This window comes from Xiphophorus maculatus, chromosome 4, assembly GCF_002775205.1.
Source record: "Xiphophorus maculatus strain JP 163 A chromosome 4, X_maculatus-5.0-male, whole genome shotgun sequence".
Classification (NCBI taxonomy): domain Eukaryota; kingdom Metazoa; phylum Chordata; class Actinopteri; order Cyprinodontiformes; family Poeciliidae; genus Xiphophorus; species Xiphophorus maculatus.
In genome coordinates, this window is record NC_036446.1 from 26,275,163 (window position 1) to 26,291,182 (window position 16,020).

The 16,020-nt window shown below is 39.9% G+C and overlaps 1 protein-coding gene across 1 annotated transcript in view; it reads left to right on the forward strand.

Annotated features, from left to right (window-relative positions):
• Positions 1-16,020, forward strand: part of znf609 (zinc finger protein 609) — a 92,288-nt gene that overhangs the window by 22,509 nt on the left and 53,759 nt on the right. Inside the window, exon 2 of the mRNA XM_005807106.2 lies at positions 4,629-5,509. Coding sequence (XP_005807163.1) covers positions 4,757-5,509 — 753 coding nt within the window. The 5' untranslated portion in view covers positions 4,629-4,756. The remainder of the gene's footprint in view (positions 1-4,628; positions 5,510-16,020) is intronic.

The window sequence follows — 16,020 nt, forward strand, 5'->3', positions numbered from 1 at the left end:
TTTTATGTGGTTGCATTTGAGTCCTTCAGTTGACCACAGTTGATGCTAGCAGTTACTTGTTGTATTCTCAGAAGCCTTATTGTTCTACAGCTATCGCTTTGAAACAGTGTGAGGGTTCAGTCCACTTTAAGCAAACTCTTGTCCATTTGCCTAGGAAGTCTGGTTCGTTTGGGGAGTCCAACTTGTTAGTACCAAGAAACGTCTGGTCAGCCTAAAAACCTAGGCCTTGGGTCAATTAAAGTGAACTCTACCATGTCTCGGGGATTCAAGTGGACAAGAGGCCGATCCAAAAGCAGGAAGCAGACTGTAGTGCAGGGCATTCAACCAAAACAAATGTGTGAGTTTGATGTTTGCTAGAAAATAGCCCCTGGTATTTAACCAAAGACAAAAGAGAAATCCTACAAAATTTGATGCTACTTCATTTTTGTTTACATTTTGTGAAGAAGGAAATGGAACTCGTGTCTTCTTCTGAGGTTTTTGTTGTTTCCTTCAGTACTTCTTGGTGCAGCGGCCCCACAATATAAATAAAATTTCATATTGTTTGGTACAGTGCATTGTGAAAGCGAACCACACCAGCTAAAAATGTTACAAATGTTGCAGTTTTGTTCCCCAATCAAAGCAAATGTACCAGACTGTCAGGTTTGGAAACACTCTTAAAAAACCGGGGAATGGCCTTGGTTCTTTTTGTTTTGTGACTCAGAAGACGCCCTCACTTCCTTATCTAATTTAATTGTATTCCCTGTCTTCACATTAGCACCGTCAAGCCAGAGTCACCCCTACATGGCTGCTGATAGATAAGCAAAGTGAAACTTGATCTGTAAAAATAATAAAGAGAAAAGGACAAGCCCTGTGGGACTTGTGCAGCAGGCATGCCTTTCGCTCAATGAGGCACTTGCTGGGACATTTACTTGGCAGATTTTTTTATTTATTTTAATTTTTTCCCCCAAAAGAGGCTTGCACTGTGGTTCTAGCTAAGGGGGTGTACAGTGGGTCAACTGCTGATAGAGTTACAACCTTTCCTTTGTGGAGGTGTTGGACAAATTGAACCTCACAACTGTTATAGCAGCTTTACGGGGACAGCTGTAGCTCTCCGCCCACCAAAAACCCACCACGGCCTGTTGTTCCTTTGGGGAACCATCTGTGAGGAAGAAGCAGGCGCAGTGATTAAATGATTGTTCAACAGTTTTACCTTCGTCACTGGAGCGCAGGGGGTTGCAATCTGTGACCCTTCTGCAGTGTTGGTCTACTGACAGATGAGTGATGTTTAATGAAAAGGAACAGTCCTCCTCTGTGTATAGAGATTTGTGGGGTTTTTTTTCCATGTACTTCAACTCTAACAGAAAATTCAAAAACTGGCAACAAGGTTTCTTTGTCGTAGCAGCATACCGAAAATCTGACCTAATTAGTTTTGCCAACGGTAACAAAGTGAAAGGACCTTCAGATGTGGTGGGAATTCAGTCTGAGTGAGTCAAAGTAACACATGCTTTAAACGTCAAAGCGAATGAACATTTGTAGGTTAGCCTGGCTGAATATAATGCAAGTAAATGAATCGGGTAGATGATTGGACACTTGAACTTGAGAGACATTCTTGATTAACAAATTAACTCTATATGTGATTCTATAAACCTTAAAAGTGGCTGTCTGAATTTGAAATGAAATGTCTGACTGTTCTTCGGGAACTGTTTCACCACTTGCCTGATGTAGCAACACATGCATTTTTCTGTATCATTAAAAAAAAAAAAATCTAATTCAAACAAAGATAACCCAGTTATCTCGGAATGTACTATGGCTGATGTGAAATGCTTATATCTTGACACATTTTTCAGTATATCAATAATTAGTTTTTTAGTTCTAAATGTCTGAAAAACACCCATACTAGTAGGGTAGCCTTTTCTGTTTTCACTCCATGACATTGTTTATTTTTTTGTTTTGTATATAGCATGCATCTGCAGAAAAACTTAGGAACTATTGAATAGGCTACCTCAAGACATTAAGTAGTGCAGTTTTCTCCTTAAAGTACACACAATAACAGCAATAAATCCATACTAAGGATTTAGATTTTTCCTGCTGTTCTCATGCAGTGGAATGAAATGTAAACTTAGCAATCCCAAGACGAGTGTTTTTTTGTTGTTTTTTAAAAAGAGCTTATAAATGTCTCAATGCAAAAATTTATCTCTGTCATGTTGGATCAAAATTCACCATATAGGGACACAATTTGATAATTGCCATCAGTAATCAGCATATTATTTTGTTCAAAGGAGCACTAAGCAGCGTTTTAGCAATTATGCCTATGTATGTGAAAAAAAGAAGTAACAATATCTATTGTGCGAACTCGTGGTCTTCTTGTTTTGGAATATAAGAAACTAAAATAGGCTGGCTAAAGTCTTATGGCCCCAACATACTCGGGCGCACTTCAGTTCTCGGAGATCTGCACGGACTCGAAGCGGACGTCCGCCGGACATGTCCGTGCAAGGATAGATTTTTATGACCGCGTACTTGGTGTTGCACATTAAACTACCCAGTGGAAATTGTGTTCACATCGAACTGGTTTTCATGTGACACCGGGCTGATAAGTTTGAGAATAAGAGTTTTATGAGTTCATGTTGTTTCAAAGTTGACATCAACATGATGACAGTCAATATAAAGTTGTCATGGGGACGTGATAGACACGTAAGCGAAAATGCTTAACAGCAACAGGCTTTATAAATTCACGCAAATATTGACATTGTGAATTACGCAGAATTATAAGAACAAAAAACGACATCATCCCAGACTTCTTTATCAGTAGCGGAGCAGAGAGGTGGTCCAATGAGTTGAGTCTGACTTTTTTTTTCCCTCAAACAACGGCAAGGAAAGAATGATCGGGTTTTTGACTGCTGCACAAATTATTACATCAATCACAATTGTGCTTTTGGAACATAATAAACAAAGCTTATTGAATGGATCCCTGATTACAGCTAAAGCCAGCGCAGCCTTCTGGTGTTCCTCTGCCCGGAGTAGGATGCTGCGCTGGCTCCGGGCAGCGGTTCACATTGCCATATGAATCGACATGTGACTGCCATTCTCTGTCCCGCACTGAGAGGTGAGTTAAGGCTTCCCAGAGGGAGAAGAAACAGAGCTAGGCGCCCAAATAGTTAATCAAACTTGCTAGTTCTCATTAGGATTGTGTGAAATAAAGGAATTTGTCACGAGAGTATTTTAGGTAATCGGTATGCGCGAGTATGAAAACCCAACCGTCTGTGGACAGTAAACGCGGAGTTCGCGCGGTTCATGGAATGCGCACAGTACGCCCGAGTATGTGGGGACTTTAGAATTCATATATTATAAAGCCATTTTTTTTATGACTCAAACTTCTAGAAAACTGTAAAACAGCTGAAACACTGACTTCCTTTAAATCTAGACTAAAAAACCCCCACCTGTTTAGAGTTTATTTGAAACATAATCAATAATGAATTTAACGATGGCTCTTAAATTAATGTAATATTTTGATTGTTGATTCTATGTTGCACGACTTTGTGTTTTTGTTTTTTATGATGTAGAGCACTTTGAAATGCCTTGTAGCTGAAATGTGCTGTACAAATAAAATTTGATTTGATTTTACTCCACTAGATATAGTACAAAATAAAATATAATGGTTACAGAAATTCCTAAGTTCTTAATGCAGCTTATGTTTAAAATGTTTTCATTTCCAGTGTGACACATTAGTGAAGGTTAAAGCATAATGTAGAAGAACTGTGATAGCGCTAGGGAAGCTGTAAACTGTAGCTGATGAGCTTGTGTGATTCCCATTGAGACATCTATTTCCTTAACCATTTTTTTCTATTTTTCCCCCATCTTTACTTGTGTCTTTTCAAATGTCGCATATGGCAAAAAAAGATGTTGTAAATATTTTAGACAAATGGACACAACCGGCTCACTTTGATCTGTCGTTTTCATGTAGCTTTCTGCAACCAGTCACTGTATTTATTCAATTCATTATTCATGAATATTTGGGGAGAACAATCCAAAATCCACATGATTACACCGTGAAGACCGGGATTGCTTTTTTCCTGCTGATTTCCAACTCACCTACAATCGGATGCAAGTGGAATTTGTGGAAAACCATAGTATTGATTCAGTTTAAAACAATGACCTTTGTTTTATGCTCTGTAAGCAAAGGCAGTAACCTGCTTTTTCTTCTGAATCATAGGCTTTTAAGCCCCTCTGACCCCCCAATGATTGTTATGCTCTAGAGTTGAAAAGGCATGGCTCTATAAAGCATGTGGGCTGTGCGATGGGCCAGCTACTTCTTATTTATCAGCAGTGACACTATCTGCGGCGCTTTGTGAAAAGAAAGTCAGTCATTCAGAACAGCGGGGGCCACCTTGGCTGTCAAAGCAGGATTTAGGCTACATTTCCCACGGTTGCCATGACGACCGTGGGAAGTGATTATTTAGAGCAGGTTTTGGAGCGGAGCTGTTACCAGTGGGTATTACCATGGTGGTTTTCACAGTGATCATCCAAGAATTACTGGCTCGCGATCAAACGTTTGTTTTACAATGAGCTGCTGTGTTCTGAGACGCTGTCGCTGCTCTGTGTCTGAATTGTTGGATTAATTTGTGCTTTTTTCTTTTTTGCTTTCTTTCTAGGGCACAATGTGGTTAAATGGGACAGGAAGGAGTAGAACGTGAAGATTCTCTGACCCTTGCCCCTGACTCCCAACCGTCCGAGAGGGTGTCGGACCTCACCGAGGCATTCCTGGGCCGTTGGCACTAAAATGTCCCTAAGTGGTGGCACTGCAGGCGGGAAAGGTGTGGACTCGAATGCGGTGGACACTTACGACAGCGGGGATGAGTGGGATATCGGTGTTGGAAATCTGATCATCGACCTCGACGCGGACTTAGAGAAGGACAAACTTGAGATGTCTGGCACCAAGGACAGCATGGCAGCACCACCCAGCGCAGTGGCAGCGTTGCCCGACAACATACGATTCGTCAGCCCGGTCTCCGGCGTTCAAGGCAAGGAGAGCAAATCCAAATACAAGCGCAACAAGAACTCTAAAGACAATAGCAGCAAAGCTTCCACAGATGGGGGGAAAAAAGAGCCCACTGGACGGACTCAAGGGGAACCAACGGGTGCAGCAGCGAGCGCGGCCGCTGCCGGCAACAATTCCACCTCTGGGAAGAACATGGAAAAAGGGGGCAAGGCCTCCCGAGGTGTTCTCGGTGGTAAAAAAGACAAGGAAGGAGCTGGCGGGAAAAATAAGAAAGACAAAACAGATGGCGCCCCAGTCGTGGCAATTGGCGTCTCTGAGAAGGACGTATCTCAGGCCCAAGTTGCTTTGGGAAATAGTCGTAATGCGTCCTTTGAGAACACACAATCGACAGACTTGGCAGATGCTAATCAAATGGGAAATATTGCACTTGAATCTGTTGGGATAGTACCACCTTTGATCTCCAAAACTGAACCAGATGAGGTGGAAAATGTTAACAGCGAATGCAAGACGTTAAAGAAGATTAAAAACGAGAAGGTAGGTTGTTCATTTTACTCCGTTGTGATGTTTGTTGAATCTCTATCATCGCCTTTTGCTTTGACGGATCACATTTGAATTGCATTTGACATTAATTCCTTCTTGAATTGGGGATGTACTCGTATTGTGTTTCTTCTTTAGATCAAAGCACTGGCATTTTAATAAAAGGGAAAAAAAAAACAAAATGAAAAGACTGATTGGCATGTTTAGAATACCTCGGTTTTTCTGTTTTCTCTAGTGAGTTTTACAAGCTGTAGATGTAGCTCTTTAAAACAAAACTGTCTTTCATTGATATCAATTTAATGCAATCTGACCCAGCGCTTTGGGCTTCTTGACATTGCGCTTTGACAGCCTGTTTCTTTCAGCGAGCATGGAGATACACTGCATTCCCTAAAGCAATCTGACATGTGATGCATGCAAAGAGGCCCACTGCTGTTTTCTCTTTTATTACCGTCCTATGAATGAGAGCACCCTTGACGAATGGGATGCCGTGACCCGCCACAGGAAATGGTCCACACAGTGGAGATGTTCTTTTTCCTGACTTGACTGCAAAGGATTTATTTATCTTAAAGGAATGGACAGTTTATTTCCCATTTGAAACACTTCTTGAGGCCTGTTAAGTAACAGTTAACTAAAGTTCTTCACATTAGCCAGTGAAGAATTAATTGCAGACCGGGAGACAATCGACACTGTCAGCCTTATGCGGTACAAAGTATTTTGCCTGCGAAGTCAAGCTAACGTCGAAGCGTGTTCCACTTTTTCTTTTTGTTGTTGAGCAATTTCGACGCTGACATTGTCATACAAGAATAATATAAAGATCTGTGTAGCTATTCACCCACACTTATCTTGTTCACTCAGAGTGGATCTATCACTGTTTCTTTTGTATGCCTCATAGCAGCCTTTTCATGCTCTTGCGGTATAAAAGACAGCAGAGCGGGGAGGTGCAGAGGACTGTTTTTGTCTGTCATCGTGTTCCATTCTTAATCCCACAAGCCCCGGCAATGCCTGGTGGAGCAGTGTGTGTGTGTGTGTGTGTGTGTGTGTGTGTGTGTGTGTGTGTGTGGAGGGGGAGCTGGTGCTCAGCACGCCTTCCTCTGTTTTCCTGGTGCTCTGAAAGTAGCGTGGGGGATGGGCGACAAGGAAGCCTGTTTGATTCCTTAAATCCAGGACACCCAGTCATAAACGCTAGCTGTAGAGCCTCCTGTGGCTGGACAGTTGTGAAAGGAATTTTAGGAAAGTCTTTGTAATCATAGTGTATTTAGAATTAAAGGACCTTTCTTTGGGAGAACCAACAAGAACAACTGGCAGCAATGAATAGAAGACAGAGGTCAGAACTGCTTTGTAGCTGCAGGCTGTTGAAATGTATCCTTGAAAACAAGAGGGTGGTGAGGCGTGATTCAAAAGCAGCGTTAATCGATATTGACTTGAAGAGGCTTTTATTTAGTCAGGTAAGCCCAGTTAAAGGAAAATGCACAAAAAGAGCATTTAATTCTTGTTAGGCAGTTTTTCTTTGATATGTTCTTCTGCATAGAGGAACTTGTCATTCCATAAGAGAAAAAGCAAGGTCAAGTACAGCCAGAAGAATGCATTTAGGTTGATGATTTAATCATATTTTTCATTTAAATAAAGTTTGCCTTACAAGTTTAAAAAAAATTCAATATTTTCACTATCAGTTCATCAGTTTTATTATTATGAGAATGAGTATTTCAAGCTAAAGGTCTTCTTAAATGTGCTTGTCCTTGCATATTTTCAAATTTTAGGAAACAACTTGGATCCTTTACCATTTTCTTGTCCTAGTGTTTGGAGCCTGTTTCTATGAGGTAAAAACACCACTTATGAAAACTATTATGTGTACAATCAGATTTGTACTTTAAAGGGACACATTCTCTGGGAGCAGCACAGTTCCCTTTTGTCAATTGATCCATTTGATGTCTAGTTTACCTGGCAAGATTTTCAAAACCCAAGAGACCACACACATGGCAATAAAATGTCTTGGCCATAACAGGTTTGGTTGTACAGTGTATGGTGTTTAACCACATGGCATGAGCAATGCACCACACACAAACTCACCAAAATTCAAATGTCAAATGGAAAATCTCATAAAATTTCACCAAACATGAATTAAGAGTAGACAAACGTGACAGACTAGGAAAAATCAATAGTTTCTGAAGTATAGCAGAGAAAAAACACTACAAATATGTCTCCAATGTTAACCAAATTTTCTGGTTCGCCATGTCTTTGGTGTATTTTAAATTCCCCTTTGGCTAAATGTCGCATCCATTTAGCCAGTCATTGACTGAATGCATTTTCTCCTCAAGGAACACCAAACATTCTGCGGCACTGAGACAAATGTTGAGTATTCCCAATTTTAGATCAAAGTAGTCCCCAACGTTCTTCCAAATGGGCTAGATCAATCTTCACACGCCACAGATGGCAGCAATACCTCTTAGGATTATCTTAAGATTCATCCTAGTAATCGGAATAATTGTCAGAAGAGGGAAATCGGGAGAAAAATTTCCATTAAAATCTTGTCGTGAACTAAGCCATTAGTCGATGACTCGTGTTGCTGAAGCATGGCTGTACCTTAAGCTATAGCATGTCTGTAACTAAAATATTCATCAAGTGTGGCTTAGAAGAGTGGCCAACCAACTGGTGATACGTATTACTGACATCTAGAGAATAAATGCATGAAACCTGAAATCTAATAGTCCAGCCTAGTAAATATTGCATACGAGCATTTCTTTGTGATCGTGCTGCTATTCACTCTGATACTGCGATGACCATTGCTACCTGATACATTTTTTTACCTGATACAGTTTGTTATAGATCATTGTTCCTTGATAAACAAAGAAGCACTAGTCCACACTACGGATAACTTTGTCCATTCATTCCTCCAGAACGGACTATTTGTGCTTTCATGTCGTCCTGTTGAGATTGCAGAATCAAAGAGGTGTGGCTTTCAACACTCGGCATTCATCTGAGCAGTGGATGAGATGTGTGGGGGATCCCCATGGCCCCCAAGGGACTTGTTGTGATCCTCATGCTGCCTTTTCAAATCCATTCAGTGCTTTAAATACAAGCCCAGTTGTTGTGAAGCATCCTTTGCATGTTATCTGCATCAGATTTCACTGAGCAGCACATTTCTCAGATCTGACGGACTCTGGAAAATCAAGAGGTACATGTCCTCTCACTTCACACCGTGGACTGCTGATGCTTCTGCTTTTATATATATATCACTTATGTCACTCTTGGTCTTCAGTCCAGTATCGCCCCTTCAGCTCATTAAAGTTACAGGAATGTGACTACCTTGTGATGTGGAACAGGGACCTAAACATTGTTGGAATGACTTCAACCAATCATTCACTGATAGGAAATCTTTGAATGCTGTAAAAAAACAAACAAACATCTAGACGTTTGAATCAAAGGACAAACTTGAAGGTGACTCAATGTATAGTTTGCTCATTTTGTTTTTTTATTAACAAAAACTTAAAGCAAAGTTAGGAGATTTGTCCCATTCATTTGAGCTGGCAAGTAGATATAAAGTAAGCTATCACTGTTGGTGGATATGATCTGTCGCCACTCACCAGATATCCTGGCCAGCTCAAAATGAGCCGGCTCTTATCAGAGGCGGTTTGATTTTTCAGTTTTATTCTGAAATTGTGACCTAAAAGGAAAAAAGCTTGAGAATCCCCTAAATCAACACTGGTGATCAGAATTCATTCCATTATGTTGAAAGTTGTTGTCCCGATGCCTCTGAAGAAAGTGGACCTTCAGTTAGTCAAAGAACTATTCTTTTATGGGATCAACTTTCTTTCTGATTGTGGTGCATGAAGGGGAACAAAAATTTAAACCACAATCACATTACAGCCCTTGAGCTAAAACCAACTTGTAATTCTTTTTTAGGAAACCTATTTACCTTTCAAAAATGGTTTCATGTTTCCCTGTCAGCAGGTAATGAAGATGTTACTGCATAGAGAACCATTTTGCAACGGTGCAGATATTGTTTATTATCGTACATCCAACTTACGGAGCATTCAGTTTTCTTTTTGTTTCTTTGGGGGGCGGGGGGGGGGTTGCATCCTGCAGTTAACTGTGAAACTGGCATTCATAGAAATTAGAAATGACAAAGAATAATGTTTACTGCTTGTAGTTGGATCACTGTGTCAAACTTAATGGCTCGTTTCACATTCAATCTGTCTTTGGCGGGGAAGTTTGAGTTCAGCTCAGCTGTGTAATACATGCTTGCTGTGCATTGTGCAAAGTGCGATCAGTTGAAATAAAGGAGGATTAGGGTGTTGGAAAACAGTTTCAAAATGGGTTCATTTAAAGGAACCGGAGTTGTGTAATCCATCTGCTAATCAGTACATGTCTCTTTAGCAATCTTGTTCTCCATGGTGCCGGTGTAATAGCCGTGGCTACATTTTCTGTGTCCCAAGTTAATACTCCTCAAAGCTTTGGCTCTCAGATGCTGAATAAATCTTCTCTGCTTCCTTCGTACAAGTGCTAACCACCTTGTGAGTGCGTCTTACTCTCCCACCTCTCATTATACAAATCTAGAGGAGTGAGGCATTGTCAGCTTCCTCGATGTGCCACTGGCCTTGATAAATGGAGCAGCTCTCATGGAAAATTACATTGGCAGTGTTACTTTCAAGCAGGGAGTGGGGGTGGAGGGGGAGAAAGGAAAGAGCTCTGCATTGCTGCTGCTGTCCAGCGCTGGGGGTGGAGGGATCTCATGAGAGCTAGCTTGAGCTCTTTTTCTTTGCTGCCTGTGCCTGACAGACTGTTGCTGTTGTGCTAGAGCTCATTCTTTTAAGTAGTGCCAAGGATTGTAAAAGCTATGAAACAGAAGAAAGGGTGACTTGTAATGGGGGTGGTGGTGCAAACTACAGCTAGCTCAGTTCACACTGTGGCTTTCGGCACACCTGCGTGTACTTGTGAAGCAGCGCATGCTATGTTATACCCCGTAGTCCATTAAACCAAGTATTTAAATGTCCTTGAAAGCCTCTGAATGTCTTTAAAAAATCTTTATATGCGGAGTCTTGAAGACCTGATTTGTAATTATTCATCAAAAATGTCAGGATTGTAAAATAGAAACACATTGTTTTAATTTTAAACAGAAATGGAACCTTTTTTTTCTACTGCTATAAAATATGACTATAAGCATAATATTTATCATCTTTGGCGTAAAGTTTTAAATATAGAAATTATTTTCTCATCTGCTAAGTGCTTTCTGAGTGATTATTGTACAAAAGGTCTCATAAGTAATTTTTTAAATGAGTGACACAAGTTTCACAGGGTAATGTGAACTGGTTTACTTCTGGGACTATGGGCTATAATAACCAGTCTGCTGTCTGTAGCTACCCAACTATAGTTTGAAAACTTCTTGGTGATTGGTAGTGAAGCCAGAAATGTTCCCAAGCAGCCAAATTTGTCTTTTTCTTGTTGGAAAATTCACCTACTTGCAGATATTTATTTTTTTGTAAAGCATCCCCGTCAATACCTAGATACAAGGATATTCCACACGCTATTGGCTGGTGTTTGCAAGGCAGCCAATCCAGGAGCACTATTTGTTTTCCTTGTTGCTGATTGGCTGAACCCCAAGAACAGAAAAACTAAATGCTGTGGATGTTACCTTATCGTGTTCTGCTAGAACAGTTTCCACTGTGCTTACTAATTCAAATAGAGGATTATTTTGGCGTTTGAGTTATTGAAATAGGCAGGTATAGTAATTTTTAGAGGGGAGTCTCAAGTATGAGTGGAATTAAGCTATTCACAGGCAGCTGTGATCCCTAACCCCACGAATACCACCAGTTCACTGTATTCCAATTTCAGCTTTTTAAATTCTTAGCATGTCTTGATACAACCTGAGGGATAAATCTTCAAGATTGGACCAATTTTGCAATGTAAATCCCCTTTTGCTGCATAAAAAAAATATTCTGGGATAGTCCTTGGAAAACTAGCAAGACCGCTCTCTTTGAGTCTTAAACGGCAACTAAAAACGGCTTTGATTAAATAGGGCATATGCTTGTTTATGAACATTTTAACACTTTTACAGGGTTTACACCATTAAGGAAGGTGGTAGGGGATGCTAGGGCAGTCTACCAGCAGCCCACCGTGTTTTTGTGTTAAAAAATTCCGAAGTGGACGATTATGATTTCAACATAATAGTGTGTGAGACCAAAAGCCAGATGCTGGTACCTCAGTTGGTCCGCACCAACTTGCATCCAGCTCAACGCTTCGACTGCAAACCTAGCTTAATCAGTTTTTACTGTCGCTGTTACTGGTGTATAAAAACTTGTACTTAAAATAAAGAAACAATGCTTATTGTGGTGGGGTGGCAAACTTTAAACAGAAAAGCCCAAATCGGCATTGGAACCCAAGATCTTCTTGCTCCAGCCAGTGGAGTTGGATCAACTTCTGCCAAAGTTGATCAATTAGCAATAGAGATCTAATAGAGTTCAGCTAACCTTTATTTGATAATAAATTGGTTTCTGGCATGTGAATTAGAAAACAAGCCATTGTTTTGAACCCGTTTTATGTTTAAGTGATGCAATATGAACTCCCCCTTTAGGACCAGCTCACACAAATGGATGAAATCGTTCTTTTCAAGCACCGCGCTTAAAGATTATCAATAACAGGAGACCCATTTCTTCTCTTCCTCCACATCGCTGTGATTGAACATTTTGCTATTTTTAACCACAGTATGTTCGGAGTCATTTATTTGAGACCGTTTGGATCACAGCATGCCGATATAACAGGCGTTTGAGGTCACAGAGCAGTTGATGATATGTAGTTTTGTACTGAGTTGTCTCTGCTCTGCCTCAATGCCGCTGTGATTTCTGGATTGTTGCCTGTTTGAAGAATTTGCCCTCAGGGAGCCGCTCGCTGCTGCATGTGAAAAATGTTTGACACTAATCATTTTTCCACAACTACCATTAGTCGCCTTCACAGTGATGTGAATTGCTTCGGGCTTGTAGGCAAAACAAAATTAGATGTGAAGAATAAGAAAAAACAAAACAATGACTTTCATAACGGACATTGATGGTCCTGGTTTATATAAGACTTTTTTTCCCCCCCACCTCATCTAGATTTAACAAATTGCTTCTTAATTTATTTTTCACTTGCATGTCAGTTGTTAAACTATTGCCACAAAGTGAGGTTGACTTTAGAGTGAAGGTGTAGGCGATAATTGCAGTAATATGATTTAATAATGGCTGAGTCTTTGTGTGTTATTCCTGGGACTGCTCCTTTTGGCAGCACGGAGCGGAGCATACCACGCATTCCACACATCTTCAAGGTTCACCGTGCCCCTTCCCTCCCAGACATGCCGGTGCAAATCAAAACTGCCTGCTAGAATCTGCGTAAATCAAAATGGCTTATGCAGCCTGATGGGATACACGAAAGTGAATTTTTCTTTAAATGCTGCAAATCAGTAGCAGAACGTATATTCTTCTACTGAGGCTACTAACAGGTGCTGAGGTCCTACCCTTTTTTTTGTAAGAGATAGCTCTGTTACACCAGCATGTGTCAGATTTACGGTTTTTCTGCTGATTATGCAGCTTCGATTCAAAATATTTGCCTCCTATGGTTACGTAAAATTGCTACCTAGCTTGTTGGGTTGCAATTATGTATTGCGGATTTTGCCTCGATCCTTGGATTTAAATGCCAGAATGTCCACATTTGTTGTGGAATACTTAGGATTTATTATGCTATCATAAATACTAATTTTATGATCCTATTTCTGTCACTAGTAAGTATCTCTACTTGTATGTTTGAAAAAGAAGCTCTCATGCAACCGTATTTTTTGAAACACAATATTAAATTTGCAAACTGTAGAGTTTTGCTTTGCCACGGAGACCCTTCATCAACATTAATCACAGGTGTGTTTAGAGAATAACTCATAATTATCTGTACCTATTCAGCCGCACAAAAAAACAGATTGACACAGCGAATTGGAAGACTGATACTGTTGTCAGCTTGTGTTTATAGTTCAGTTGCTCAGGAAATGATTCATTTTATTTAGGAATATTTGATAGCCCAACCACATCTTTCCAGTGGTCATTCAGAGCCAGCTGGAGTTACTTTTATTGCCAGATTGTTTAGCCTGGTGTGCTCAGTTGAAGGATTTTGGGGTTGGTTATCACTTTTCTTGCTAAACAAATTTTACCGCAAGGGCAGCCTGAAATCATGAAACTTTGAAAGCGCTGCGGTTGGAAAAAGTTAGACTCCAAGTAGTTTATAGATCACATTCTGCAACAAGAGCTTCACTGGCAGCTTTCCAACAACCTTTTTGCTGTTTTCAGATTTCCTTTTACTCACTGCTCGCTCAAGCCTGACCTGCACTCAAGAGTTTTTGGGCCAATTTAAAACCACATTCCCCTCCTTTGTGATGTTCAGTGGAGAGGTCTAATGACACAATGTGGTCTGCACTGATGTTCAGATTAGATACTTAATCATCAGACATTCACAGATTTAGTCCTAACCTACCCAAGCTGCCTGTAAACTCATAACTCAGCATTGCTAATATGCAGTAACTGATGATTTAGTTAAAGTCTGAACGCTCAAGCAGAGGAAAACTCCAGCTCTTGTTGTTTTAATGCAGTCTTTCATTAATATTTTGCTTTCGTTGTTCCACGCTAAAAAGAAGTGCTAATGAGTTGCCAAGTAGTATTCTCCCTGAAGTTCATGGCTGTTTATCCATGAGACAAGAGAGGTAGTACTCAGTTTTTCCAGTTAGTGAGCCACTTAAATGCACTTTTATAAAACACTTTTAGGCTCAGAGTTATGCACCCTCTGCATGCCTCTTTCTGTTGTTTAATAGCTGATACAAAATGTTACCAGAGTTTGTGAGTGGGTGTAAAGTGGGGGCAGTGCTACATTATAACCAGTGGTGACTGGTTCCATGAGCCCAGGTTCTCTTATGTAGTCACGGATTGTTGCAAACAACCGGGTGGCTTGAGATGGGGTTTGTTTATGGCCATTCCTCAAAACTGACTTGTAAAAACACCTTCAATATCTCCAAAATAAATGTTTGACCATTAATTTGTACAATAAAAACTATTGTTTCCAGATAAGGTTGCTAGTTATCCTTATTATAAAATCCCACTATTAGAAAGGTCTTTAATCAATTCTGCACAGCCCTTGTTATTGATTCTGTATCAATGTCTGGATATACAGTACAGACCAAAAATTTGGACACACCTTCTCATTGAATTCATTGAGAAAGTGTGTCCAAACTTTTGGTCTGTACTGTATCTCTCATTATTTTTCCTTCATTAAATATAGTTTATGCTCAAACCTTTTCAACCTGTTTTGAATATTGAATTCCCCTGGTCAACATTGTTTACCAAGGCACGTTGTTTATTTTCACTGCTTTTGTCTTTGTTTCCTGAATTGAGTAAATATATTTTTGCTGCATCTAATATCTAATAACTCTTTTCTTTGAGTTGATTTTACACTGATGGGGATGAGTATGATGAACCACACTGAGGAGAACCATGTCGTACTCGTATGACAGATTTACTGGTGTTCTATAGCACTTTGAAGAAACCTACACAATTGTGCATTGTGCCTATGTACACTGCTCAAAAAAATAAAGGGAACACTTAAACAACTCAATATAACTCCAAGTAAATCAAACTTCTGTGAAATCAAACTGTCCACTTAGGAAGCAACACTGATTGACAATCAATGTCACCTGCTGTTGTGCAAATGGAACTTTGTACAGAACAAAGTATTCAATGAGAATATTTCTTTCATTCAGATCTAGGATGTGTTATTTGAGTGTTCCCTTTATTTTTTTGAGCAGTGTATTTCAGCTTCCCATGATGCATTTTCTCCCCAATATTTTATATATACCCTACAAAAACTACTTGGGAATAATTTGAAGTTACGATCCACAGAAAATCCACTAATACTGTCCACTATATTTCCAAATTTAAAACACTGGATTGATTAAACAGGAACTGAACATTGGCTCTGTAAAACAAATTTGGATTGTAAACTTCATTTTATGTGTGATAACACAAAAAGTAACTTTTCAATGCTCTTCTGGGAGTCTACCTACAAGTTAGATGGGCCTAAAAACCTCTATTTACTAACTCTGGACTGAAATATTTCATACTGATAACAGTTTATTTAAGGGTGTTATCACGCCTGATAGTCTGGTAGACTTTGATTAGGGAACAAAATTGTAATCTTTGTTAGACTTTCATCTGGTGCGGTTGGCTTTTACACTGCACTGTGTCAAATGAACTAAACCCTTTGAAAAACCTATTCACCTGTGGTGGCGCTGCACCAAGAACCACTTAAGGATACGACAACGAAAACCTCAGAAGAAAACATGAGCGTAACTTCCTGCTTTGTGAAATGTAAGCAAAAATGAAATGGTGTCAAATTTTAGAAATTTGTTACGATGCCTCATTTTTCCCACTAGTGCTAGAATTCGCGTGTTTGTTTTCATAGTTTACCCAGAATGCCCTTCAGTATACTTAGCTTCATGCTTTTGGAGT